General features: G+C 34.6%; 2 protein-coding genes, 1 non-coding gene and 2 pseudogenes across 4 annotated transcripts; 2 read left to right on the plus strand and 3 right to left on the minus strand.

Annotated features, from left to right (window-relative positions):
* Positions 1 to 2,203: 2,203 nt before the first annotated feature.
* On the minus strand, positions 2,204 to 5,731 carry LOC148931074 (protein FAR1-RELATED SEQUENCE 5-like; annotated as a pseudogene).
* Positions 5,732 to 6,098: 367 nt separating this feature from the next.
* On the minus strand, positions 6,099 to 6,886 carry LOC148931075 (protein FAR1-RELATED SEQUENCE 5-like; annotated as a pseudogene).
* A 1,740-nt stretch (positions 6,887 to 8,626) lies between these two features.
* Positions 8,627 to 16,059, plus strand: LOC125210767 (biotin carboxylase 2, chloroplastic). Of its 2 annotated transcripts, none has more exons than XM_048110351.2 (17): positions 8,627 to 8,779; positions 8,930 to 8,999; positions 9,282 to 9,607; positions 10,191 to 10,332; positions 11,321 to 11,419; positions 11,573 to 11,629; positions 12,648 to 12,719; positions 13,171 to 13,260; positions 13,470 to 13,529; positions 13,626 to 13,811; positions 13,901 to 13,993; positions 14,070 to 14,151; positions 14,410 to 14,516; positions 15,094 to 15,169; positions 15,319 to 15,365; positions 15,446 to 15,508; positions 15,824 to 16,059. In XM_048110351.2, the coding sequence occupies exons 2-17, from the start codon at positions 8,949 to 8,951 to the stop codon at positions 15,875 to 15,877; spliced, it is 1,605 nt and encodes a 534-aa protein (XP_047966308.1). In that variant the 5' UTR covers positions 8,627 to 8,779; positions 8,930 to 8,948; the 3' UTR covers positions 15,878 to 16,059. The 2 variants fall into 2 exon arrangements, with proteins under 2 accessions (XP_047966308.1, XP_047966309.1); XM_048110352.2 differs by having other exon boundaries at positions 8,642 to 8,779; positions 8,934 to 8,999.
* A 5,321-nt stretch (positions 16,060 to 21,380) lies between these two features.
* LOC125209585 (transcription factor SRM1-like) lies at positions 21,381 to 24,070 on the plus strand. Its single transcript, XM_048109178.2, has 2 exons — positions 21,381 to 22,192; positions 23,403 to 24,070. Exons 1-2 carry the CDS (start codon positions 21,810 to 21,812, stop codon positions 23,875 to 23,877), a joined length of 858 nt encoding a protein of 285 aa, XP_047965135.1. The 5' UTR covers positions 21,381 to 21,809; the 3' UTR covers positions 23,878 to 24,070.
* A 698-nt stretch (positions 24,071 to 24,768) lies between these two features.
* LOC125217282 (U2 spliceosomal RNA) lies at positions 24,769 to 24,958 on the minus strand. Its single transcript, XR_007175696.1, has one exon. It is a non-coding gene; the product is annotated as a U2 spliceosomal RNA (small nuclear RNA).
* Between the last annotated feature and the right edge of the window lie 610 nt (positions 24,959 to 25,568).

Here is a 25,568-nt window from a genome sequence, read left to right on the forward strand (position 1 = left end):
AATCTTATCCATTTACATTTTCAGTCTACATAATTTTGGCCTTCAAGTTTGATTTCTTTAAGGTTCGCAGACATTATTAAGAATTTGGCTGAGAAGAAATAAAACTATTTATCACATACTATGCTTGATACATAATCGCAAACAACCACAAAACAATTTATGTATCTCGCAACTGCCAAAACCAAAATAAGTACGCCTCTAGGGAGGTCATACAAATTCGGATTCCAACAATTTCCTGGTCACAATACCGACGAATAGTCCAGAGACCACTAAGGTGGCATGGCCGCCAAATATTGCCTAAGCTTTTACCATAAATATTTGCATCTAGGAATTTCATTTCTGTTTTGATACTCCTTCTAGGGAAGGTCGTACGCCACTAACAAAATTCCATAGCTATCTTATAAATAAGTTTAAACAAACGAACTTGCAATTTCACAGGATTATGGCTCCCACTAGGGTGGCTCACGATAATATTAGAAACATGCTTCTAGTTTAAACAATTTACTGTTAAGAAGTCTAATCTAATGAACTTGCTATTTCGTAGGATTATTGCTCCCACTAAGGTGGGCCGCAATAATATTAGAAACTGCTTCATATATAGACCAATTTATGGAGACCATATACAACACACTGTTGTAATTATCGCTTAGTCATTTTAAACATGGTTTTTGCATAATTATCAATTAAGCGGATAAGGAAGATAATCCACTTAAAGCAGATTAACACCAAATAAACAGATAAATCCATTTAATCCTTGGTAATTAATCACACTTGATAATTATTTAAATTATTTAATAAATCTAGGGAGATTTACTTAAATAATTAATCCCTTATCTTATCCAAAATAGGAATTTCAGATTTGATAAGATCTTGGATAATGGTTATCCAAATTTATTTAGGTTTTACCTAGATAGAATTTAATCTATCTAAACCCAATTAGGATATTCTAGATTTTATATGAATAAAATCAAATCCTAAAATTCAAGATAAACTGATCTTGGATTATCATTATCTAAATCATCATACCAGGATATTTCAGGATAGAACCAAATTTCTCCAAATCCATAAGATAAAGATAAAATCCAATCATTCTAAGATTTTAAAAAAAATCTTAGATTATTTAGAATAAAAAACTAGAATATATCATATCTATTAGGATTTATTCTAGATAAAATTAATTTTATCAAAATCCAATTAGATAAGGATTATCTTGTATTATCTTTATCCAAATTTATCTAGGATATTTTCTAAATAGAATAAATCTATTTATATCCATAAAATTAGGATAAACTAGAATTAATATTAATTAATTCAACTAGGATTTAACTGGATAGAACTAAATCTATCTTAAACCCAAAAGATAATTACAATATTGGATTAATAATTATCTAAATCTTCTAAGATATATTCTAGATAGATGCAAATCTATCAATATCTATAAGATAGAGATAAACTTAATTATCTAATTCAACTAGGATATTTTCTAAATAGAATTAATTCTATATATATCCATAAGAAAAAGATAAACATGGATTTTAACTATCCAAATCTACTTAGATATATTCTAGATAGATATAAATCTATCAATATCTACAAGATATGGATAAACATAATTAAAATTTATCTTAGTCTATCTAGGATTTATTCACATAGAATTAAATCTATATAAATCCATAAGACCATAAAATTAATCATTATCCAAATTTATCTAGGATTTATCTAGATATAACTAAATATATCTAAATCCATAAAATAAGGATAAAATCCAAATATAGTTAATTATTTTATCTAGTCTATCTAGGATTTATTCACATAGAATTAAATATATAAATCCATAAGACAAAATAAAATTAATTACTATTATCCTAATTTATCTAGGATTTATCTAGATAGAATTTAATCTATCTAAATCCATAAAATAAGGATAAAAATTTAATTAATCCATAATTTGTTTATTTTAGATAATCCATATATTCAAATCTTATTCAAAATTATATCTTGAATCTATCCGAAATTAGTTTCTAGGATTTAGGAAACCCTAACTAATTAGGGAATTTTCTCCAAATTAGTTCCTAGGTTTTAGAAAACCCTAACTAAATACGAAAAAATGACGTCACCGAGCCCGGGAACAGCAAGAACACAACTCCCACTCGGACTGCCATCCTTTGAGCCGCTGATCGGACCGCCTGGGCAGTCTCTTGGGCTACTCTCGGCTGAAACGAAACTTCCCAGCCTGAACCCAAACTACCCTAGTCCAGAACTTGCCAAGCTCAGAGATCAGCCAGCTAACGAAATCATGCGTTGCTGCTGCCGATCGAACTGCCACACACTGCTCCGTCTCCTCGTCGCGCCGCAAATCCATATTCACGTACAAGTCTTAACTTGGACAATGGATAATTATGACTAGCTTTGGAAAAGCTATTCAATAACTAATCATTACGTGGACTTATTGATTAGCTATTTGGTGAGAATTTTGCCATCGAATTTGACGGCAACAAATTAAACCAAGATCACGAACTACATTTAATTACCCCATGTATATACACCATGTAATTAAGAAACGCAATCAATTCTCCCAATTGAATCAGCGCAATTAACACGAAGAAACAAAGCAATCACGTAATCAACAAATTAACGGAAATATCTCCACTAATATCCAGACCGATTACAATATGCGATTCAAGCAATTCAAATTAACATGAAATTAATCCACATAATCAGAGCCAAAAATTGGCTCTGATACCAATTGCTGGGGATTGGTGCCCCTTGCACAGCGGAAGTCATGCATAAACAAATAAATCATGCATCCAGATCTATTTGACTGATTATGTGATCAATTAACCGCATGTTAAACAATCAAAATTGCATACAAGAACGCACATAAATCATGCTTTAAGGAATTAAACCCTAATTCATGATATTCTACGGATTAGGGTTACCGATCTGATTCTCCAAAGAATCGACGATTGCTTGCTCCTTCTCCACATGAAGATCTTCGTACTCGACCACGAATCTTCTAATCTGTATCCTGAACTCAGATAATGACCTTTGGGTGGGCAAAGCTTGTCAGAATCGAAAAGGGCTTGAATAAAAAGAAGACAGAATATCAGTTTTTGAGAAAACTGACTTTTCGTCCACTCCCAGAGGGGAGCACGAAAATTTTTATGTATTAAATCACTTTAAATCTCCTTTCTAATCTCCTTTTATATTGAGTTATGATGGGCCAGATTAGGGATCCATGGAGGTTGGACTTGGGCCAAACCTGTTGGACTTTTACTAATTAAATTGAGCCCCAATTTAATACAAGTCCAAACAGAATATTATTATCATCCACTATAGTATAATAATATTGACTGTCCGTCCAATCCCAAATTACGAGTAATCCGGGCTTTTACCTCTTTAATCTATTATTTCCCGTGTTAAAGATATAAATATCCATTAATCAATTTAAGTCTGCTATTTGACTTTAATTAATTAATATCTTTTTCCAAGAGTTGTCTAGTTCAAAATCTTTATTTATTATTCTGGAATAAATTCCAACCGGCCGGGTTTCTGAATAATAAAACCTTTTTCGAACACCTCTTGAGGATATTATCAAACTGAACTCATCCAGCACACGATTCATTGCAACAACAATACTAGCACCTCTAGACATTGATCACCACTACCCAAGATATCAGGATTCTTGGATTGCGAAAAATCTGCACCATTTGATAAATCAAAGTAGTGCATAATCAATATCGTATGCTCAATGTTATATCAACAATGATTAAGAAATAACAATCACCGAGACCTCGTCTTTCGGTAAATAGCAAGAAAGACTTATCTCAACTGTTAGATCCTTCAGTGCTATACCACACCAGTGTCGTTTATTTCCTAGGGTAAGGAAACAAGCGGACTGACACTGCAACCTTTCACGATAGGTAGCCAAAGCCTATCTAGGTTGTGAAATTCTATTTCTCTTCTACAAAGATCCGACTGCGTCACCTTCTGTGAACGTCGTTCACGACCAGTCTACTATGTAGAAGAATTAGACTTATTTGCTTCTTATACATTTAAATGTTTGAAAAACATCTTATAAATGCACAAGCAAACACCAATGCGATAAAATTACTTCTTCTCGCCTTGGGTTAAAAGTGGATTGTAGAATTTATTGTATACAAGTAATTCTATCCGTGCAACATGCTCGAAATATGCTTTTCAGTATACCAATCATAACACATATTAGAATCCATTGTTCTTGATGTTAATGCCACCAATTACTGGAAGATTTTAGTATAATTAAAAGCAAAATGTCGTGTGAAGCAAAAGACAATAACCAACATATATAATTTCTTTATCAGAATCTTCAGTTTATCTAAAAAAATGTCTAGCAAATATATACCAACAATAAGAGATGTCAAATATTGATAATATTATCTTAAAGAAACACCGAACATTATATTGAGTCATGACTCTAGTAATCAGATTAACAAAACCAGAAAAACAATCAACTCCAAGGTCACAACTACATCATCCTCCTTTTGGAATGAGAGTGAGACCATTCTACCGTAAAGCCAAGTCTTCTCATTCAACTTGCATCAAAGATCCAGTTTTCTCCTACTTGTTGTTCATTTCCAATATATGTGGACATCAATCCTTTTTGCAAATTAGTCATTTTCAATCTGCAACCGATCTGAAATTTAAATATGAGAGTGAAAATAATAAAGTGAAATTTAAATAACAATACAATATAAATGATAAAATTCTACAAGTATACACATACCAGTCATGCAAATTTGGGCAATTACGTTTGTCGTGTGATGCCCCATGAAGGCGACATCCGTGGCAGGCCCTAGGCTTCACAATTGTCTTCTCTTTTGAAGATAGCATTCTCTTACCGCATTTCTTTGTTCTAATTTGAGAAGGATCACCAATATTTATTGTTTTATCTAAGCTTTTTCTTTTCTGAGTATTGTACTTAGTCGTTGGACTAATGCTCATCTCTTTGATTTTACCATGTAATAATCAAGTTGTTCATCTAAAAACTTTGTCCTCTCATCCGTCAACGACGCATCGTCAATCAATATTGAAGCCTTATAAGATAACTTGGAGCGCCGCGACATCAGAAATTTTGTTGGATCATCATTGGCGTTCCTATCATCTATTGAATACACAACATCCATCTTTGCATCTCGTGTCCATCGCTTGAGTATATACTTGTCGGGTAATTCAAATATTTGGCTGATGCGGAAGAAAACTAGCATGTGTCTGGACGGAATACCATCAAACTCAAATTTTCCACAATTACAAGATATACAATCTCTTAGTCTATCATGCGTGAGTAGCCTTGGTTTCGAGGACGAAGAACTTTGGAAACTCATGACATTGCAAATCATAATATCATCTCGTGTAGAGGCATATTGCACAATGTAACTATGGCTTTGACTGATTTCTTCTTAAAACTCCGTCCACTTCTTTTTCGTATAAACTTTAACCATTTGAGATTCCATCGGCCAACCTATTGTGATTTTGGGATGCTCATTCATGTCAATATGGTATGCAACTAACTCATTATGTTTTTGGTGTCTCAATGCTCTATTGAAATGTATGATAAAATCCATCAAATTGTTCTTATTGGAGATATACTTCTTGAAAAACGAATGTGAACTCTCGGATCTCTGACTACTTAACATCCTAGCAAAGAATACATGACTAAAGTATGTCGGAACCCACTTATGCCGCAGTGCATACATCAACAATATCCAACTATTTTGCTCCAAGTTAGCACATCTAATTACATCCTTCCAACCATGCTCGAATTCCTCCGGAGATGTAGAATTTGTTATAACACTTTTATACTCTGATAGTGATCCCGAAAAGTTATCGGAGAAATCTTTTCAGGAAATTTATTCAGTATGTGCCATAAGCAATACCGATGCACAGTTTTCGGCAAAACTCGAGCAAGTGCTTTTGTCAATGCTGCGCACCTGTCGGCATAGCTTCAATAAACTTGTTAAGCAACCAGATATATGATTCGATTTTCTCGTCACTTAGAAATCCACAACCAAAAACTATAGTTTTATGATGATGATTAACCCCAACGAAAGGTGTAAAAATCATTGCATACTTATTGGTGTTATAAGTGGAATCAAACACAACAACATCGCCAAATACACTATAAGCTGCCCTTGATTTAGAATCCGCCCAAAAACATCGGCTGACCTATTTTCTGAATCTGTCTCATAGTCAAAGAAAAATGCTTTGTTCTTCTCTTTCTCAACTGTAAAGAATTCTATCAAAGTTTCAGCATCAATCCCCTTTTTTTCATCTCTTAATTCTTTCTCAAAATTCCTAATATCTCTCTCTGTGCAACCTACACTTTCGGGTCCACCATGCTCAATTTCTAACAGTTGCATTTGCTGACATATAGGTATATTAGCTTCTGAAAGTTGTTGGGTCAATACTCTCTTCGCGATAGAAACATTACGGTGTGATTGAAGCAAGTGCACCTTTGAGGGAGTAGAGAGTCCATGATTATGACCTTCTACAAAGACGCTAACACTCCAATCCGGTCCAGTTTGTTGCTTAACAATCGAAATTCTTGCCTTACAATCAGTTCTAACTTCACCACGAGCTCTTGAATTTATCGTGGCACCACTCAATGCTATATTTTTAGAACGATTCTCATCAGTTTGACCAGCTTTGAAACACACAAATTGTTTCCAAACGAGTTCATTTGTTTTCTTGTTCTTTTTGGTACTAATTGATCTTGCGCTAAAACCAGCTTCTCGTGCATACGATTGTAGAATGCAAACGCATCATCAACTGTTGCAAATCTCATTCCAATCTTCGGCTTTCGATCATTTGCAACTTGGGGGGTATATAGATCATCGTTCATATTTTCACTCAGAGAGTTGATATCCCCTTCATTGTTCATATTTTCACAGAGAGTTGATATCTCTTTCGTCATTCTTTGGTCAAAAATAAATTGTGCAACTAAGTTTCTCAACATGTAGTGAGGTAATAACATTCTATAAAACATAAAGTAATAAAATTAATAAAGAAGAAGAAAAGATTAAAGGTCTTACATGGGCATCTTCTTCCATAAGCTTACTGAAAGATATTAAAACAAGAGATAGAGCCTTAGTAATTTAAATAAAAGAAACTAAACATCCAGTAAAAATTGTTGCTTGTGAAATCAGTATTGCTTATGTCACATATGGAACAAATTGAAAAATATGTGCTACAAGCAAGTATGTAATCAATTGATTTAAGTTCGACAAAAAGAAATCAACAAAGTCTAGTGAAAATTCAAACCTTTACTCGTCTATGTGAATATCAAAACCGGAGGTAACGCGAACCTGAATAACTAATTCTTGAGGCGAACGTGGAAGATTTGAGAGAAATGATCAAATGATTTATTCTCAAAACTTTTAGCAAAAGAGCGCGGCGCAGAAAGCAGAAAATATTGAATTGGTAACTATCAATATAAACATGGTAAGAATATATATAATAAAGATAGTATGAATCTTAGAATACAAAGGATTTTACGAGAGGGGAGAGAATTTTGTATTAAAAAAATATAAAAAAAGTATGCTGATTTGGAGAGGTGCTCATTGTCCCTCACAAATTTTTCCTTAGCATATCAATTCTCTATAGTATGAATACCGAATATATTTATAGATATATATTAAATACATTTGTAATGTAGTAGTATATTAGTATACCAAATTTTCGATATTATATACGATACGACAATTTAAGAATGGTATACCATATCAGCCCAACCCTAATGCCCACTCGCACCCCCACGTACGAACATTACACATTGCGTTGATGACGGGCGAGAGGCCAATTACCCTACCTCACCCATGTCCGCGTCTTTCTATCTCATATTTAGGGATGTCAGTGTAGTCCGCAACCCGTGGGCTAGCCCGAATAGCCCTCCAAATTTATAGGTTATGGCTGAAAATTTCTAGCCCGATAAGATAAAAAACCGATTAACCCGCAAACCGTTAGGGCCAGACCGAAAGTTCGATGGGCTGGCCCGGAAACTCGATAAAATTTCTATTATTCTATTTTTTTTACTCCTAATTCGACACTTAATTGATTAATTTTATAATATAGATAACTAAAAAAATAACTTTCAATTTTATATTAAATATATAAATTATATATTGAATTTTTATTAATATAATAATTGATAAATAAATTAAAAACTTCAAATTCACTAAAAAAAATATTTAAATTTCTAAAACATGTATTAAAATTTCATAAAATATCTCAAATATTAGTATTTGGTCATGTTTATGATTGAGTTTGAGCATATATCTCAAATTTATAATAATTAAATATTTTAAATTTTATGAATATAGTTAATTATTATTTATTGGATTGATCGCATGTTAATTTTATCGGTAGTAACCCGATTAACTCGCTGAGCTAGCCCTAAACCCGAGCTTTTAGGGTTAGAGTTGAACTTTTATAACTCGAAAGGAATCACAACCCGACTAACCCGTACCCGATTGACTCGCAACCCAAGTAGGACGGCCCAAAACCCGATGGGCCAGCCCGATTAACATCCCTACTCATATTGGACGCGAACAGGGCTCGGTCTCGTGGATGTCTTTATTGAATAATGCATAAAAGTAGAACCTTTATTACGGAGCTTTCAATTTTCCTCGTATTCATCGACATCCCTTTGTCAAATCTTCCCCACCCACTCTCTCTGCCTCTCCCCTGGATATAACAAGGCTAAACTCCGATCAAGATTGCATTTTGGGGGCGCATTACTGAGGTACTCTTTCTGTTATAAGATCTAGTGCTTGCGATATTAATGTCTTTGTTCAAATGCTGCTGATTATTGTCCCTGCATTACTATTTTTCCGTTTTTATGATGAACTTCCGGCAATGGGTTAATGTTTCTAATGCTGCTCTGTTACTTCAGTCAGGTTTCTTGATCGAAAATGGACTCTGCCACCATGAATTTTTGCAGTAACTCCGTTTGCTCACCTCCTGTAAGTACTTGTCAGTTTTTCCTTTTATTTGTTAATTATTTTGTCGATTTCCTTTTACTTGCACCTTTCTGGTATGTTGTCTTCATTTGTATGCTGAGGTTAATAGTATCTTATTTTTGACTCTTTGAAATTTACGAGTGATGCATGTAACTACTGATTGCAACTAGCAATGTTAGGATGTCTTTCCTGCACTATAGCCTTATTCATTTATTCAAATATCTGGCTGTCAATCACATTGGCATTCGAACTAAAAGTCTAAATTTATGTTCTATGATGCAAAAGGGTTTATTCGTGGGGAGGACAGCAGGAATTAGGAGCTCGCAATGTAGCTTTATGTCGGGAAGTAGGATTCACTTCCCTAAGCAGAGGATTCAGGCTTCACAAGTTCGCCATAAATCTGGGAAACAAGGGGGAGCTCTTACTGTTACGTGCCGCGATGACAAAATTTTGATCGCCAACAGAGGAGAGATTGCAGTTCGCGTGATCCGGACTGCCCATGAGATGGGGATCCCTTGTGTTGCGGTTTACTCAACAATAGATAAGGATGCTCTTCATGTAAAACTAGCTGATGAAGCCGTTTGCATTGGAGAAGCACCAAGCAGTCAATCGTAAGCATAATTTTTCTTTCATCCATTAAATTTTTGTTCTCTCCCAGTCAGTAAAATCATGCATATTAAAAAATGATTAGCTTTTATCTTGGATAACTTGGATAGTCTCTCAAAGGACCAAATCTTTTAGAATCAAATTGGGAGTACTAGTAACTAATGGCAGTGAGCTCTTTGTTTAGATCCCAATATTTTTACAATCACAACATTTTATAAACACAGACTCTCTTACTTGGTTAACTGTTTAGATACCTAAGAGATTTTGTGGGAAAATTGGTAAAAAAGTAGACATTGTTTAAGATTCCAAGTGTTTCCTCTGGTGGTCTTGAGGTGCGGGTAGAACAGTGATGTAGTAGTTTTGTTTTTATTGTGTTCCTACGTAGTTCTCTGGAATAATAGTTTCGTTTCCCTTGGTTCTTGAGCTAATTTGAATGAGGTTTTGGGATTATTCCGTGGGGACATAGGCCCCTTTGTACTTGATTTACTACTGTTTAATTTAAAAATCGATACTTGAAGTTGTGCAGTATTTAGTATGTTTCCTATTTCATTGTGACTATATCCTTCTTGGTTTTGGGTTTTCTTACAGTTACCTGGTGATTCCAAATGTCCTATCTGCTGCCATCAGCCGTGGATGTACCATGCTGCACCCTGGATATGGTTTCCTTTCCGAGAATGCTGTTTTCGTTGAGATGTGCAGAGAGCATGGAATCAACTTTATAGGACCAAATGTAAGTTATCCAAATTCAAGTGCTTACGACAACTCAAGCTAATGCAGTGCATCCTTAACTTTTGGAATATCTAGTTTACTAGCAAACCCAGTCATTCCTGAGGAATGGGTGCATTGTTCACACAGATTTTAGTTATAGGCCAATAATGTGAATGTTGAATTTGAATTTTTTCAATCCTTTGACAAGCTTAGTTGGTCTCGCTTTGGGTTCGGTCATTGTTATCTTACTGAGATGGTCTATACTTGATAATGACACTTGAATGAAGCTCGGACAATTCCCATAGATAAGTGACTCTTGACTTTTGGCAATATCAATGATTGAATTAGATGGTAGATTCTATTGAAGCCTGACTTGTACTTGTCCTTGTTTTCTATTTCTTTGGAAAAGGTTTTGTTTTCTCACTTAAATTTACTTTTCCTGTAAAAGTCTCTCTTGATGTGTTAGATCATAAAAGTCTCATGTCTTTACCTGTGTGCTGGGAGTTGTCTGGCATCAAATAATATTGTTCTGTCTGGCTTAAGTGATTAGGCTTGACACTTCATATATATACATCTAGGGCAGGGAACAGTAGATAGATGACCTTTTTAATGGAGCTTTATGTGTCACTAAGATGTCTGAGATTTTTTATTCTTCAATCCTGTGGTACTGCTTTCTGTTTGTTGTAGTTGTAGAGATTAGTTATGAGGATGTGAGCACAGAGTAAGATATGTTTGAATCATGTTCAACTTCAGCATCATATTGCCTTCATCTAAGTTCGGTTATGACATGAAGCCAAACTTCTAGAGACTTTGGGTTGAGTATTGATGTTTAACATGGATGTTCACAATCTCCATATATGCCTACATGAATTAAACTTCTATTCAATAAATTTAGTACTACTGATTTTGATATATCAAATGGCTATTTATAAATTTGTGTTTCTCAGTATCCTCCTTATTATTACCTGGATACAGATAGATTATGGATTCAAATTTTTATTTCATTGCAGCCTGATAGCATTAGGGTCATGGGTGACAAGTCAACTGCTAGAGAAACAATGAAAAATGCTGGAGTACCAACTGTCCCTGGAAGTGATGGATTGCTACAGGTATTACCCTATGTCAGGATTACTGCTTCACAGATAACATTTTTCTTGTACATTCTAATAATAATAATTGTGTCCGTGCGTGATGTTAGCGCAGTCGCACGAATAGGCTCTTCTGTCTTCTCCGTTTAACGAAAATGGTTTATGTCATTGCAGACTACTGAAGAAGCAATCAAACTTGCAGATAAGATTGGTTACCCTGTCATGATTAAGGTATGTTTGTATAGTATGTTCTATTTCAAGAATTATGTGCCCCAACCACTGAGATTACAAAATACGCGTTTCTGAAATTGTCTTTTACTTTACCGAGGAAAAACATAGATTTGCTTTAGGTATTATTCTTATAGAATGAGTTGGCTTTGTGTGAGTTTAAGATGACATATTGCGCTATTCAGTGGTTCAGTTGTTTGCTACCTAACCGTAAATGATTTCATATCACTTCTCAAGAGCTATGCAATTTGTTAGCAAGATTATGTATTATCTTCTTGGATACATATTATTTGTCTGTTTCAAATGAAGCCTTTTACTGTACCTCTTTAGCAATACGCTAAGAGCAAGTTAGTCTTGTCATCCTACATAGATGCATACTTGAGATAAAATGTTGAGATATTATACAGTGAGACCTGACTAGTACTCAAAATGGACTCTTGTTGGGTAAATGTGGCTGTTTTTTTACAATGCTAGTATTAGTCAAGGGAAAATGAAATATGTTTATCTCTATATGAAGTAGTTAGGACTTTTAGTATTCAATTGGAGGCTAGTTAATATTCTGTCACAATAGTAGCATTTAGAAAACTGATTAAGATTAAGCGTGCGTATGTTTACAAAAAGCCGATATCAGTCATGATGTTTTGTTTCTTTTTCATGGGCTTATTTTGTCTTTCTATTATCAAAGTGGGTACTTTTAACCATCAACCTCTTTTCTAAATCTTTATTTTCTAGATAGATTTCAGAGTAAATATACTTGAATTTAAAACATGTCTCCCAGAGTGACCTCCTAGTCCTCTGTGCCAACATTTAATCCATCATCAAGTAAGTGTACCATTTGGTGCCTGTGTAGTCTATATGAATTATTCAAATAAGTTCTATGTATCCTTCCACCATCTGGCAATGTCATTCTGACATGCAATTGCGTTGAGACAAGTTTCCAATACATGCATGAATCATGATGCACAATGTTGGTATTGTAAATTTCACGGATGTGATTGATGACATCTGATTCATATTGAAGGCAACAGCTGGTGGAGGAGGACGAGGAATGCGACTTGCTAAAGAACCTGATGAGTTTGTGAAGTTGTTGCAGGTAATTAACTTTTCCCTAGAACTTTCAGGTGATTTACATAATCTTAGGGCAAGCTATGTTCTTCATATTTCTTCATGAGTTCTATTTGATCCTAGACTATTTTATAATACTTGCTGGTGGTTGCTGTTCTTTTTATTATACTCATGATAAAGCTAAATTATTTAACATGCCATTGTTGTGTATATAACTTTATCCGCTGTTCTATTTTAGCGCGTTTGCAGTTTTCTGCAATGAGATAGAGTCACATGGTTATAGTGAAAATTTATGCATCTAAACTGTGCCTGAATTCTTATGCTTTCTAGTATATGCATACACTCTTCATTACAATCTGTCATCTGTTCGTGCTGATAACACCCGTTGTTTAATTGAATTATTTCATACTGGCGCCATTGAATTTCATTGTGAAATGTGTAAAATAGTAGTAATTTATCTTCTTTCTTCTGGGACACAGCAAGCTAAGAGTGAAGCTGCAGCTGCATTTGGTAATGATGGTGTTTACCTGGAGAAGTATATCCAGAATCCAAGACATATTGAATTTCAGGTAACAACAAACTTGTGCTTGTAATGAAGATACTGTTGAATAGACAAATTAGGATTTATGTATTTGGAGTTTGAACTTGTTTCCACATGGATATCATTGTGTCAAGGTACTTATGAATCTGATGAACTGATGACTTATGTTGCGTTAAATAACAATGTAGACAAAATTATTGCAATCGGATGATGTTTATACTTAAATGCCATCTACAGGTTTTGGCTGACAAATTTGGTAATGTTGTGCACTTTGGGGAGCGTGACTGTAGCATCCAGGTAGACATTGCAATTCACTAGTTTTCAATCTGCGAAATCATGTTTCCAGATGTAGCATTGGTGAAAGGTAGTGATGTTGAAGTTTCTTGTCTGCAGAGAAGAAACCAAAAGTTGCTAGAAGAAGCACCTTCTCCTGCATTAACACCTGAGTTGCGGAAAGCCATGGGGGATGCAGCAGTTGCAGCAGCAGCGTCAATTGGTTACATTGGTGTTGGTACAGTTGAGTTCCTTTTGGATGAAAGAGGGTCCTTTTACTTCATGGAGATGAACACCAGGATCCAGGTGAAAAGATGGGACTTGGGCACTCTATTCAACAGCAGTGTTAATCCTTGATATATATGAATGAATGTACTTATTTGGATGTTTTGTAGGTCGAGCATCCAGTTACTGAGATGATATCCTCAGTTGACCTGATTGAGGAACAGATCCGAGTGGCTAGAGGCGAGAAACTCCGTTACACACAGGTATATAAACAAAGCGTTCAAGACCCTTGCTACCAACCTTCAATCACTAATTGATACGGACATTGTATTCCTATAGGACGATATTGTGCTCAAAGGACATTCAATTGAATGCCGTATTAATGCAGAAGATGCTTTCAAAAATTTCAGACCTGGACCAGGTATGTTCGATTATTATCCATGAGTACTTGATTTATGAACTGCTTTCTTCAAAGCTTTTTCTTAGTTTTCATGATATGCATGTGATTCAATTACTTTGAAGACCTGAAACTTGTTGCAACAGAGGGTCGGAGAATTGAGAAATGTTCCACACTTTCAATTCAAATACCAAGTGATAAATGGTCTTTTGTGCTAAACAATATCAATTCGGGAAGTGGTTGTATCTTACACTCAAATGCCTTTCGTGTTTAACTGAACAGGGAGAATTACAGCATACCTTCCAGCTGGAGGCCCATTCGTGCGCATGGATAGCCATGTTTATTCAGATTATGTTGTTCCACCCAGCTACGATTCCCTGCTTGGAAAGGTTTGCTGTTTTTTTGGTTTAAGCTATTCAATTTGATAGAACCTCATTTAGGTGAGGAAGATGCTAAGAGACCTGTTGAAATAATTGAGTGAACATAACATGACAGTGTCTTCATTGACAATTTGACATTGAATCTATTACAAGTGCAATTATTTTAAGCTTTTCAACACTCTAGATGAAATATGGTTTCCACAGAACCACAGGCACACATATATTTCACATTTGTTTTCTTATTACAAGATCAAAATGGTGAATTAATCATTATCCAATCAAAATAAGGTATAATAAACCTATAAGCATACACATGATAGTTGAATTTCTTGCTGAAGTAGATTTATGCCAATATATGTTCCAATTTTATGTGCATAGTAAAATTTGCATCTCTCTTGTCAATATTATTTATAGGCGACATAACATCATTAAACGGATTGTAGATTTGTTGTTCGATTTCAGCACACGAGTTTATGCATCAGCATGCTACATTTTACATATTTCTTGTATCCTAGTTTTCTTTACTATTATATTGAGAAATCAGCTTTGGGCAGCACTAAACTATATTCCAATATTGTGATTTTAGCTTATTGTTTGGGCTCCGACAAGAGAAAAGGCAATCCAACGTATGAAGAGGGCCCTTAATGATACCACCATTACAGGTAAAGCATTGGATTTTACTTAAGATTTTGTTTATTGTCTGCTATTCTTGTTTTGAAACTAGCCTTCAAAAGTGGCACACCACATTGGATCAAAACATGCATCTCTTTCCCATCCATGTTTGTGTCGTAACATTTTTGAGTGTCTCCAGGGGTCCCAACAACAATTGAATACCACAAACTTATCCTGGAAATTGAGGTAGACTTTGGAAAATTTATGATAATTGTTTTCTGAGAGGCCTTCATGAATTTAAACTGCTTCATGTGTTTATGGTATAGGATTTCAAAAATGGAAAAGTGGATACAGCTTTTATTCCAAAACACGAGGAGGAGCTCGCTGAGGTGAGACACTTATCCATGATAGTTTCCATAAGTTCTCTTCTTGCTTCTTTTGAGAAGTCATGAATTTTTTATGAGAAACATTCCATTACGAGTCATAACTAGATCGAAAAAAAGTTCCAACTTTCCCATTTTCTTTGTTTAATCTGATTTGGACCATCATGTTAAAGATGAAATCACACAATGAAACCAGTTAGCAGTGTAGGTGTAGCTAATGACTCGATATAGCACAATGTTGTACGATGTCATTGCCCTCACTCTTATATATTCAAGAGAGCATCATGGGGTGTCGTTGATTTCTTGTGTTTGTGATTGCAGCCTCAGCCAACGGAACCAACGGAAACAAAAGAGCTGGCTAGAGCTTCCGCTTAAGCTAGTCTCGTGTCGCGATCAATGGAAGCAAGCTTTTGGCTTCACTTGTTTATTTGATAGCTGCACATTATTAAATACTGGTACTTGTTTTTCCACATTTTTCACTTGTTAAATGAGCTTTAGTTGTAACGTAGATGAGAACTATTCTTGGTTTCGGGTAAAAAATGATTTTCAGTTTTTTACTTCATAAATGAGTGAAATAAATGTGTGATTTCCACCAATTTTTTGTAATTACCTTTAGATTGAGTTATTTTTGAGAAAAATAATGGTATAAATGTTAAGAAAAAATATTTATCCTAAATGAGGTGATATAAAATCCCCCATAGTTTAGGAATGCAGTGTAATTATTCATATGATCTTCAATGACTCAAACCAATCCTAAATATGCACTCCCTCCGTCCCAAGGAAGATGACCTATTTCTTGGACGGCACGAGATTTTATGCAGTTATATTTTGTGTGTTAAGAGAAGAGAGTAAAGTAAGAAAGAGGGGATAAAGTAGAGATAAAAGTATTTTCATTATAAGTAATGAGTCATCTTGATTGGGATAAACCAAAAAGGAAAATGGGTCATCTTCAATGGGATGGAGAGAGTAGTATAATTTATTAATAGATAATAAGTGCCATCATTAAATATAGAGACTACAAAGCCTTATTCATGTCCTACCAAAACTTTTGATATGATGCTATTTTTGAAAATACATAAAGATCGAGCCCTTTTCCCAACTCTCAAAGATCTGTACCTTTTTAAATATATTATCCATAGATGACTAGTCATGTGAAAAATAATTGAAGAAAATCAATAAAGAAGTCTTATACATATGACGGCTACACAGTTCTATGCAATGTGGAATGGGCAACTATAGTGACACTACACAATTAAAGAATAATTATAATAATTACGCTTCGAATTATTAACAATCATTGCCTGCCACTTATAAAAAAATAGTTTCTCTATCCAAATCGAAGTATATGTATAGTATATCAATTTGTAATATTACACTTATCTCCTATTCTGTCCTATCATTGGATGATTACTAAAAATACTTCTCCAGAAAGAAAAAGGTTAGCTTATGATTTTTGTGATTATTAAAAAATTTATTTCCTAGACATTTTACGGTCACAAGAATGCGTGTGTAGGGACAAAAGAAGTTATCTATGACATAAAATATGATTAGTTATCATATAAAATAGATAGAGTTGAACTTCGAAATTTTTTTTTGTGGGATCTTACATTTTGACCCATTCAATCATGAAGGACTTCTTGTGCCCTACAATTACTTGTAAGTTCGGTGAATGGATGATTGGCTTAGTATTAGGGGTGAGAAAAAAATCGAAAATCGAATATCCGAACTGAACCAAATCGAAATTTTGAAATTCGGTTCGACTTTTTCAGTTTTTCGGTTGTTCGGTTCGGTTTTAAAAATACAAAATTTCGATTTTTCGGTTCGATTCAGTTCGGGCGAAAAAAATAACCGAAAAACCGAATTATATTTTAAATATAATATTATTTATATATTTATTCTATTAATTTAATATATTATATCATATATATATATATTATATTCTTTTAATATGTATTATATATATTCTATTAATTTTATATTATATATATATAGGTCTGGGGTCCTATTCTAATGCTTATAGCACCCTAATCCAAAATCAAGACTAAATCCTCATCCTTGGATTTTAAAATGAGTGGATGAGATTAAAGCTCACAAAATCTCAATAAATAGTAGACAAAATATCAACAAAAGGGTAATATCGTCATTATGTTATCATATGATAATTTTCGTTAGTGTTTTTTTATATCAACATTGTGTATTACAAATATCAACAATATGACATTAGAATATCAACACAAGGATAAGAAAATATCAACACATTTTTATTGAGATTGGACATGCATAATATTGAGATTTTGCCTACAATATATTGAGATTTTTTGTTGCATTTGTTGAAAATAGCTGCTTATCAACATGTACGAAAATTGAAATATAATTTATCAAATTTCATCACCCGAACATCGTCGGAACATATGCAATTGAGATCTCATTGGAATCCTTATTAAATTATCTTTAATTTGATATATTTTTTGCGAAAAAATAATTTAAACTGAGAGAGTTACGTAAATTTAAAGATTTGAGATGATTTTGAGGAGAGAGAAAGTAGTTAGTTATAATTACTACATATAGGATTTGACATTAATACCCTTTTAATTTAATTAATAATTATTTAAATTTAAAATATATTACACTTGGCATTATATTAACCACAAGATCTTCTAATCTAATGGTTGAAAATTGGTCTCAATTTGGGATTGGTAATTAGTTAGCAATTGATTACATCCCTATAGGTTTGTGTTAAAATGACAACCCCTCTTAAAGTGATACCGTGACACCACTTATACAGCAATATTATAAACGCTACACAGCAATATTACAAACACTACACAGCAAACTATAGATTGTTGTATAGTGTGTCGGATATTGCTGGATAAAGAGCAACGAATTGCTGGCCGTCTTTTTCAGATTTTTTTGAACTTTTTTGCCACGTGGCAGCTTATTATTCGTCCACGTGTACAAATGATTGGCTAGGAATGGTGATATCGTGTTATTTTAAGGGGTGGTGACACCCTAACATGCCCCTATATATTTATATTCTATTAGTATATATAAAACAAAATAAATTATATATAAAATAAATTATATTTATATTCTTTTTTTTGGGGTTTTTTGAAAATTTTGGTTTTTCCGGCTTTGTTCGGTTTTTGAAGTTCGGTTTTCGATTTTTCGATTTTTCAGTTCGGTTCGGTTTGGATTTTGAACTAAATTCGGTTTTTCGGGTTTCGGTTTGGTTTTTCGGGTTTGGTTCGGTTTTGGCAAAAAACCGAACTGAAACCCGAATGCTCACCCCTACGTAGTTTGAACTAAAGAGTCTTTCTCTATATTATTTTATTTGTTAGTATGTCTTGAATTCGTATTATTTGTCACTAGCCAAACGGGGTCCGGCGATATACTATGTTTCTGTTTTATACCTTAATTGTTATATTGGGCATAACCTGTCATTTGTGTGCCGATTTATATAGAAGTAGGACGCACAACTTTGTAATCTGAAAAACAATCTGAATACAATCTCCTTTCCTGCCCGTAAATGTAGCCAACACAACGTTGATGAACCACGTAAAATTGTGTCTCTTTACGTTTTTGTTTGTTTCGATTACACAATTACTCTATTTCGTCACAACATTATTATTCATCAAACTATTTATCATCACTTTTCATAAAACGAGTGTAGGAAAGTCAACGGGACTTCTAACGGTGGACGAAGGGAGTAAGGCCATCTGCATTCCTGTCTCTTATCCGTCTCTTAACCGTCTCATCTCTTCACTATTCATGGGCCCCATCGTACTTTTCACCACATCTCTTATCTAAGAGACAACACCTGCATCCCTCCATCTCTTAAGTCTTAACCATCTCATCCCTTAACTATTCATTTAATTTCATTTTTTTTATATCTAACAAATTCAATCAATATTTTATTAAAATATTAAATTAATACTAATAATTCATTAAATCATTAAAAACCACGAAAATTACAACATTCGAAAAATACATAATTGAAATCCTATGGAGTATTTTTATTTTTTATTTTTATTTTTTAATTTTCGATTTTTATTACAATATTGAAAAACACAAAATTGAAAATTACAATATATTTTTTTTTTCGTATTTTCCTGAATTTTTTTTTAAACAAAAAAAACATTTTCAACTCATATAAACAACGTCCACTCGCGGGGCCAGTGAGTGAGCGTCACGCACGAACGGGAGCACGCCATGTCACCAAGGCGCGTGGCGAGCTCTCTCGCGAGACGCCTCTCCCGGACGAGCCAAGCGACGAGACACCTAGTAATTAGATGTCGAACACGCAACAAGGCGAAATAGCGATCTAGTTCCTAATTAACTAAATTTGAGGGAGAAAGTGGTGTTGTTGGAGGAGATGAATTTGGGTGAATAATGTGATTGTTAATAAATTGGCATTGTTTGCGGTTGGATCTTTATTTATTGGGTTTGTATGACCAAAATTATGTCTACATCTAGCACCGCTGTTCATGTCGTTGTGGGCGAATCCCACCCTTTTTTCTTTTTTCTTTTTCTTTTATTTACAATTGAGATTTTATTTTTTTCATAAATAAGTCTTTTCTTAAAAGAAAGTAGTAGTGGTAACACTTTTTAACGGAAAATAAGACTTTAAGATTGTACTACTAATTTTCGTTAAAAGTTTATTTAATATTAAGGAAAGTTTCAATTATTGCAAATTAATGTTTTTTTTAAAGCAGGTATAAAAATGTAATTATAAATCGTTTAAAATAAATGCCCCACGAGACTTGATTTTACTATAAAATCTTATAGAGAAGTCGCATTTGTTGTGAGTAAATTTTTATTTCATTTTGTAAATGAAAAAAAAAAGAGAGTATAACATCCGTGTTTAGTTGTTTGGTGACGGACTAGAGAGAAGTGAACATAAATGATTTCGTACCATCTTATATTAACTCAAATAATAATCAGTATGCCTAAATTGACATTGTTAAAAAGATTTGACAAGAGCGCAAAAAACTTGAAAATTGTTGGATTTTTTTTTTGTCTATTTAATCGGATTACCATAATCAAGCAGAGTTGTCATTTTTTAATCAAGCAGTGTCTAAGCAGAGTTACATAATTAATGATTGGTATTTAGAGTATATTAGTATTAATAAGCTAGCGGCCAATGATTAAAAGTTTAAAACAATATTAATCCTGTTTTTGGAGAGAGAGAGAGAGAAGAGGCTGAAGAAAATTCTTTGCAGGCTCTGCAGGTTAGATTTCCAGTCTCTGCAATGCATAGAAAACTCCAAATATTTGGTTCATCTACACCACATGTGTAGAAAGTTTGATCTCTGATTAAAATTCTGTGTAAAGTCTAATTTTAATGAGTAAAAAGTAGGTGGAAAAGTTTCAATCTTGCTTATGTCACTTTCTTAGTGATTAAAGGGTTTATTGGTGGGAATAAATTCCATGATTTGGGAGTTACTACATGAGGAAATTTTCAACATGTGCATGGTGTTTAGGAATTAGGGGTATAAGTTCTTGCTTACTGGTTTCCTCAATGGTTAGAGACAATTGTTTGTGTATGCTAAAATGGGGTTCACCTTTATCCCTTCTAAAAACTCCTACAGTTGCATAGGAATTGTACCTTTTTGCTTTGCAGAGCACGTGTTTGAGAATTTGACCCAATGGTAACTTGATAGAAGAGAACAAAAAGTGGCTGTAAAAATGAATTCTTGGTGTAATTCTGTTTAGCTGTGGGCCTCTACTGTGAAAAACTGTTAGTAGCAAAATGAGTGCCTTTTGTCTATTGGTGAAAGTTTTTTGGGGATGATTGAGATGTATCAATTTGATTAGTGTTATTATCCATGTTGGACTTCTGGGGCTTTCTTCTTTGTTTGATACCATGGTGGTCCCTTTCACTCTTCACATTCTTACACTGCCCTAATTACTATCTTACTGATTTCCCATAACCAATTATTTCTGCCCATCTTTTTTCTTTGCATTCCCGTTTCACCGGTGCATTTTCCTCGAAAACTATGTTTTGTTTATATATATTGATGGCTCTGGGAGATATTTCTCATGGTCTAACCAAACTTCTTCATTAATATGGTCAGTACTTCACTAGAGGCTCCTGAGGCAATTCACTGGTGTATTCGATTTCGTGTGGTTCTTGGCGGCATCCGTTGTGGTTGTTGTTTAAGGCGGGCCTCTCTCTTGTTGTATTTCTAACAATATAATTGAGATCTGAAATATTTGGATTCTGAGCAATGCATCTGAAGTACTACTGAGTGGGATTCATTTTCCGGGAATTGTTGTAGTTAGCGGTTTTGGAATCGATTTAGACTAGATGCCGGCTGAGGAATCAAGTAGCTCCGTGTGGAGTAGGGAGCAGGATCTACAATTTGAGAAGGCAATAGCTTCTTATGGTGAGGAGTGTCCGGATAGATGGGAGAAAATTGCAGCAGAAGTGGCTGGGAAATCTGTGGAAGAGGTTATGTACCATTACGAACTTCTAGTTGATGATGTAAACGAAATCGAGGCTGGCTTTGTAGAAGTTCCATGTTACAATTCTTCTTCAGATGGTTCGGCTGGTCATGCTGGTGATGAAGCAACTACTAAGAAGGGCGGCTATTCTGGAAATTCAAACAGTGACACAAATCGGGGATCCAAATCTTCTAAGATGGACCAGGAGCGTCGTAAGGGTATTGCTTGGACAGAGGACGAACACAGGTAAATTACTCTGCACTTGATTGCCATGTTCTAATATCATATTGAATAAACTAATTTAGACTAGGTGGGCCAGCTTTATCATAACAAAGTATGTAATTAAATATTTCATCTTACCAGATATATTCCAAGTTTCCAACTTGATTCTTTTCTTGGAGTTGCTCGTTTGATACTGTTCTGGAATAAAGAATGCTATATGTTCCTGTTTAATGTCTAGCATTTAAGTGCCTAAAATCGTATCTGCCTAATGTGTACTTGGTTGAGAAGTGGTTAACTTAAAATGTTACATCTATAAGGAAATCTTGCACACCTTAGATGCTGTTTCTAGTATGTCTTTTCCTTTAATATTTGGCATCTTTACTGAGTAAAGTTGAGGTTTTTGTCTTAATGTGTGCCTGCACAGATATGCTCGTACACTCGTACTAGATGTACAACTTGTATCCACCACTATGGGTGGTGGTAACCTTGGTGCCATTTTGGACTTTGTCTATACCTTTTAAACACAACTGAAGAGCTAGCATACATTGGTTAGTTATCTCCAGTTTTGGATAAGGCAAATGTGATTGAACATAGTTAGCTATACATTCTAGTATCGACTATCGATACATTTTCTCAGTTTCATACGTAGTTATATTTTGGGATTTAAGAAATACTACAACCCAATGTTAATAGGTACCCCGTACCCCCAGTCAATATCTCAAAGGAGTATTTTAGCTGCAAAGGTATTTTCTTTCTGGAAATTTTGTGGCTGCAGACCTGTGCAAGGTGCAGAAACATTAAACCAATGCCTTATTTTGATTTAGAAATCAACTTATTGTTATATTTATGTTTTGTACTTTAAGTCAGCGTCTATAGCAATTGTGGGTCGTGATTTCACTCTTTTAAAACTCTCGCACAAACCTGAAATGGTATTAGGTAGACACTTAAGATATGCAACTTCTTTATAGAACTCTACTAAAAAAATATCCGGGATATTTATATATGCATATCCTTTATTTGTACTTGAATCTTGATGGTATTCATCATCTTCTATAGCAGATGTGAAGTCTGAATGGTGGCATATTTGGAAAAGTTTTGGGTGATTAAGATACATGTAGGGGACTTGAGGTTACCCATGTTAGGTTATTCTCCATATTGCAGATGTTATGGCTCTTGACAGAATGTGAAGTCAAGCTTGTTGATAGTTTCACTAACTCGTGTGCTCAAAAAACAGGTTGTTTCTCCTGGGACTGGACAAATACGGTAAAGGTGATTGGAGAAGCATTTCTCGGAATTTTGTTGTGACGAGGACTCCTACACAAGTGGCCAGCCACGCTCAGAAGTATTTTATTCGTTTGAACTCCATGAACAAAGATAGGAGGCGATCAAGCATCCATGACATTACCAGTGTCAGCTGCGGAAATGTTTCAGAGCCTCAAGCTCCGATCACCGGTCAAACTAATGGTGGAGGTTCATCTGGAAAACCTATCAAATCCCTCCCTCAATCTCCTGTTGCTGCCACAGGAGTTGGCATGTATGGGTCGCCAACTATGGGACAACCAATCGGAGGGCCTATTGTTTCAGCAGTCGGCACGCCAGTTAATCTTCCACCACCTCCGCATCTGGCATATCCAGTTCATGGCTCCGTGGTTCCTGGTGCCCCTTTGAATATGGCTCCCGTGTCTTACCCGGTGCAGCGTCATAGGTAATTCCTGGCTGAGAATTGTGGCAGATGCATTTTTATTTCATTTTTATTGTTATAAATTAGAAATAAACTATAAACTGAACCCAACCTGTATAGGCAAATTATGTCTCAAGTCTTCAAAGTTGTTATGGTTGGACTTGTAAAATGTAAACTATTATCTGTAACTTTAGAAATAGAACAGTTTTATTAGCCACTAATCTTTTCAACATTGTCGATGTTTAAGTATTGGTTGTCCATATAGAACTAGAAAATGTCTATCTTGCACATTGATTCCTTCTGGCAGTTTAAAGATATCCCTTGGGCCTTGATAGATAGATATTAATGTAGGAAACATGTATCATGTGGGAAATTCCTAAAGGCTAGGCCTTTGGCCTTTCATATGGTGTAACCTCCAAAATGTTTATGGAGTGCCTTAATACCAAGACCTTTCATGTAGGCTCCCCTATCCTATAAATAGGTGTGGTTTTGAGAGATGAGACACACCAACAATCATTCTCTCTTCTCTCTAAGCTCAAGCATTCTAGTTCGCATCTTAGGAGCACTACATTGCTCGGTTCTCGCCTCCAATTCAAGTTCGCCGGAGCCTACGAGTTTGAGGTGCTTCTACTCGGTAGGAGGAAAGTTGTTTCATCTTTGGGGACGTTGCGCCAATCCGTGAGCACTAGCCGGGGCGTATCTCGTCTTGCGGAGAGAGGGTTACCTCGACTCGACTTGAAGAAGACAATAGTTTGCATCTTGTTCTTTTATTGTATTTCTTTTGTTTTATTTACCTCTAGTTTTTGGTTCTTTTGTAATAGCAAGAGTTGCCCGTGTAAAGGCTACACTATTTCCAACAATTAAAAATAAAATTGAGACATCAAAAGGAAAAATGGACAAAATATAAACTAAGATTTGGGTGGGGTGCGCCAAGCCATGGCAGTAGTGCAACGCCAAGGCGACACTCGAAAGCCCAGGCAGCAAGCTACCGTGGGGGCTCTCCCCCTCAAAAAATAAATTTAATATCATGTGAGTCAATGACTCACATATCAGATATTAAACTGAAAAGAACAGATACTACATTTGATCTTAGCTAAAAGGAAAGGTATGCTTTTCCACACTTGGAGATTGTCTATTTATTACATATGTCACTCCACGCCTAGCTCGGAGGTTTTAATGTGGGACAATTATCCAAACAAACTAACATATGTCTGCTTACATGAAAGAAATACAGTGAGAGGCATGCAAAATTAAGAGCTTTATTCCACGCATTTCCTTTAAAGAGAGTTTGATTATTTGTTGTAATTACATTATTCATTATCAATCTTATAAAGCTTGATTCAAGAGAATGGAGAAAAAGATCATGATTGATGTATCATATTTGTGTTTTTCGATTAAAGCTCAAAGGCAATTCAATTGAGAAAGCACACAATAACTACACAATAATGGATAAAAAATCATCGGGGAACTATAATTCAACGGAATATTTTTTTTGAAAAAAGTTTGCGGTCAGTCGTAATGTTAACTTATTAAAATAATTAAGGATATAATTATTAAAATAATTAAGGATATAATTAGGAAGTTAGTAATCATATTTAACAGCTTAATTTGGTTAAAATTGGAATTAAAAATATTGACCGTTAAAATTTGACGGAAAAGTTAACTTTGGACCGATTGTGATCCGAGTTGAAATGTTTGGGATCCAAAAATTCAAAAAAT

The sequence above is a fragment of the Salvia hispanica genome, chromosome 3 (assembly GCF_029641045.1).
Source record: "Salvia hispanica isolate PSC_SH4W2 chromosome 3, Shi_PSC_v1, whole genome shotgun sequence".
Classification (NCBI taxonomy): Eukaryota; Viridiplantae; Streptophyta; class Magnoliopsida; order Lamiales; family Lamiaceae; genus Salvia; species Salvia hispanica.

Coding starts and splice junctions, on each gene's coding strand:
- LOC125209585 (XM_048109178.2), top strand. CDS start 21,810: ATGCCGGCTGAGGAATCAAGTAGCTCCGTGTGGAGTAGGGAGCAGGAT. Junction 22,193..23,402: donor TGGACAGAGGACGAACACAG/GTAAATTACTCT, acceptor CTCAAAAAACAG/GTTGTTTCTCCTGGGACTGG.
- LOC125210767 (XM_048110351.2), top strand. CDS start 8,949: ATGGACTCTGCCACCATGAATTTTTGCAGTAACTCCGTTTGCTCACCT. Junction 11,420..11,572: donor GAAGTGATGGATTGCTACAG/GTATTACCCTAT, acceptor ATGTCATTGCAG/ACTACTGAAGAAGCAATCAA. Junction 14,152..14,409: donor AAATTTCAGACCTGGACCAG/GTATGTTCGATT, acceptor TTAACTGAACAG/GGAGAATTACAGCATACCTT.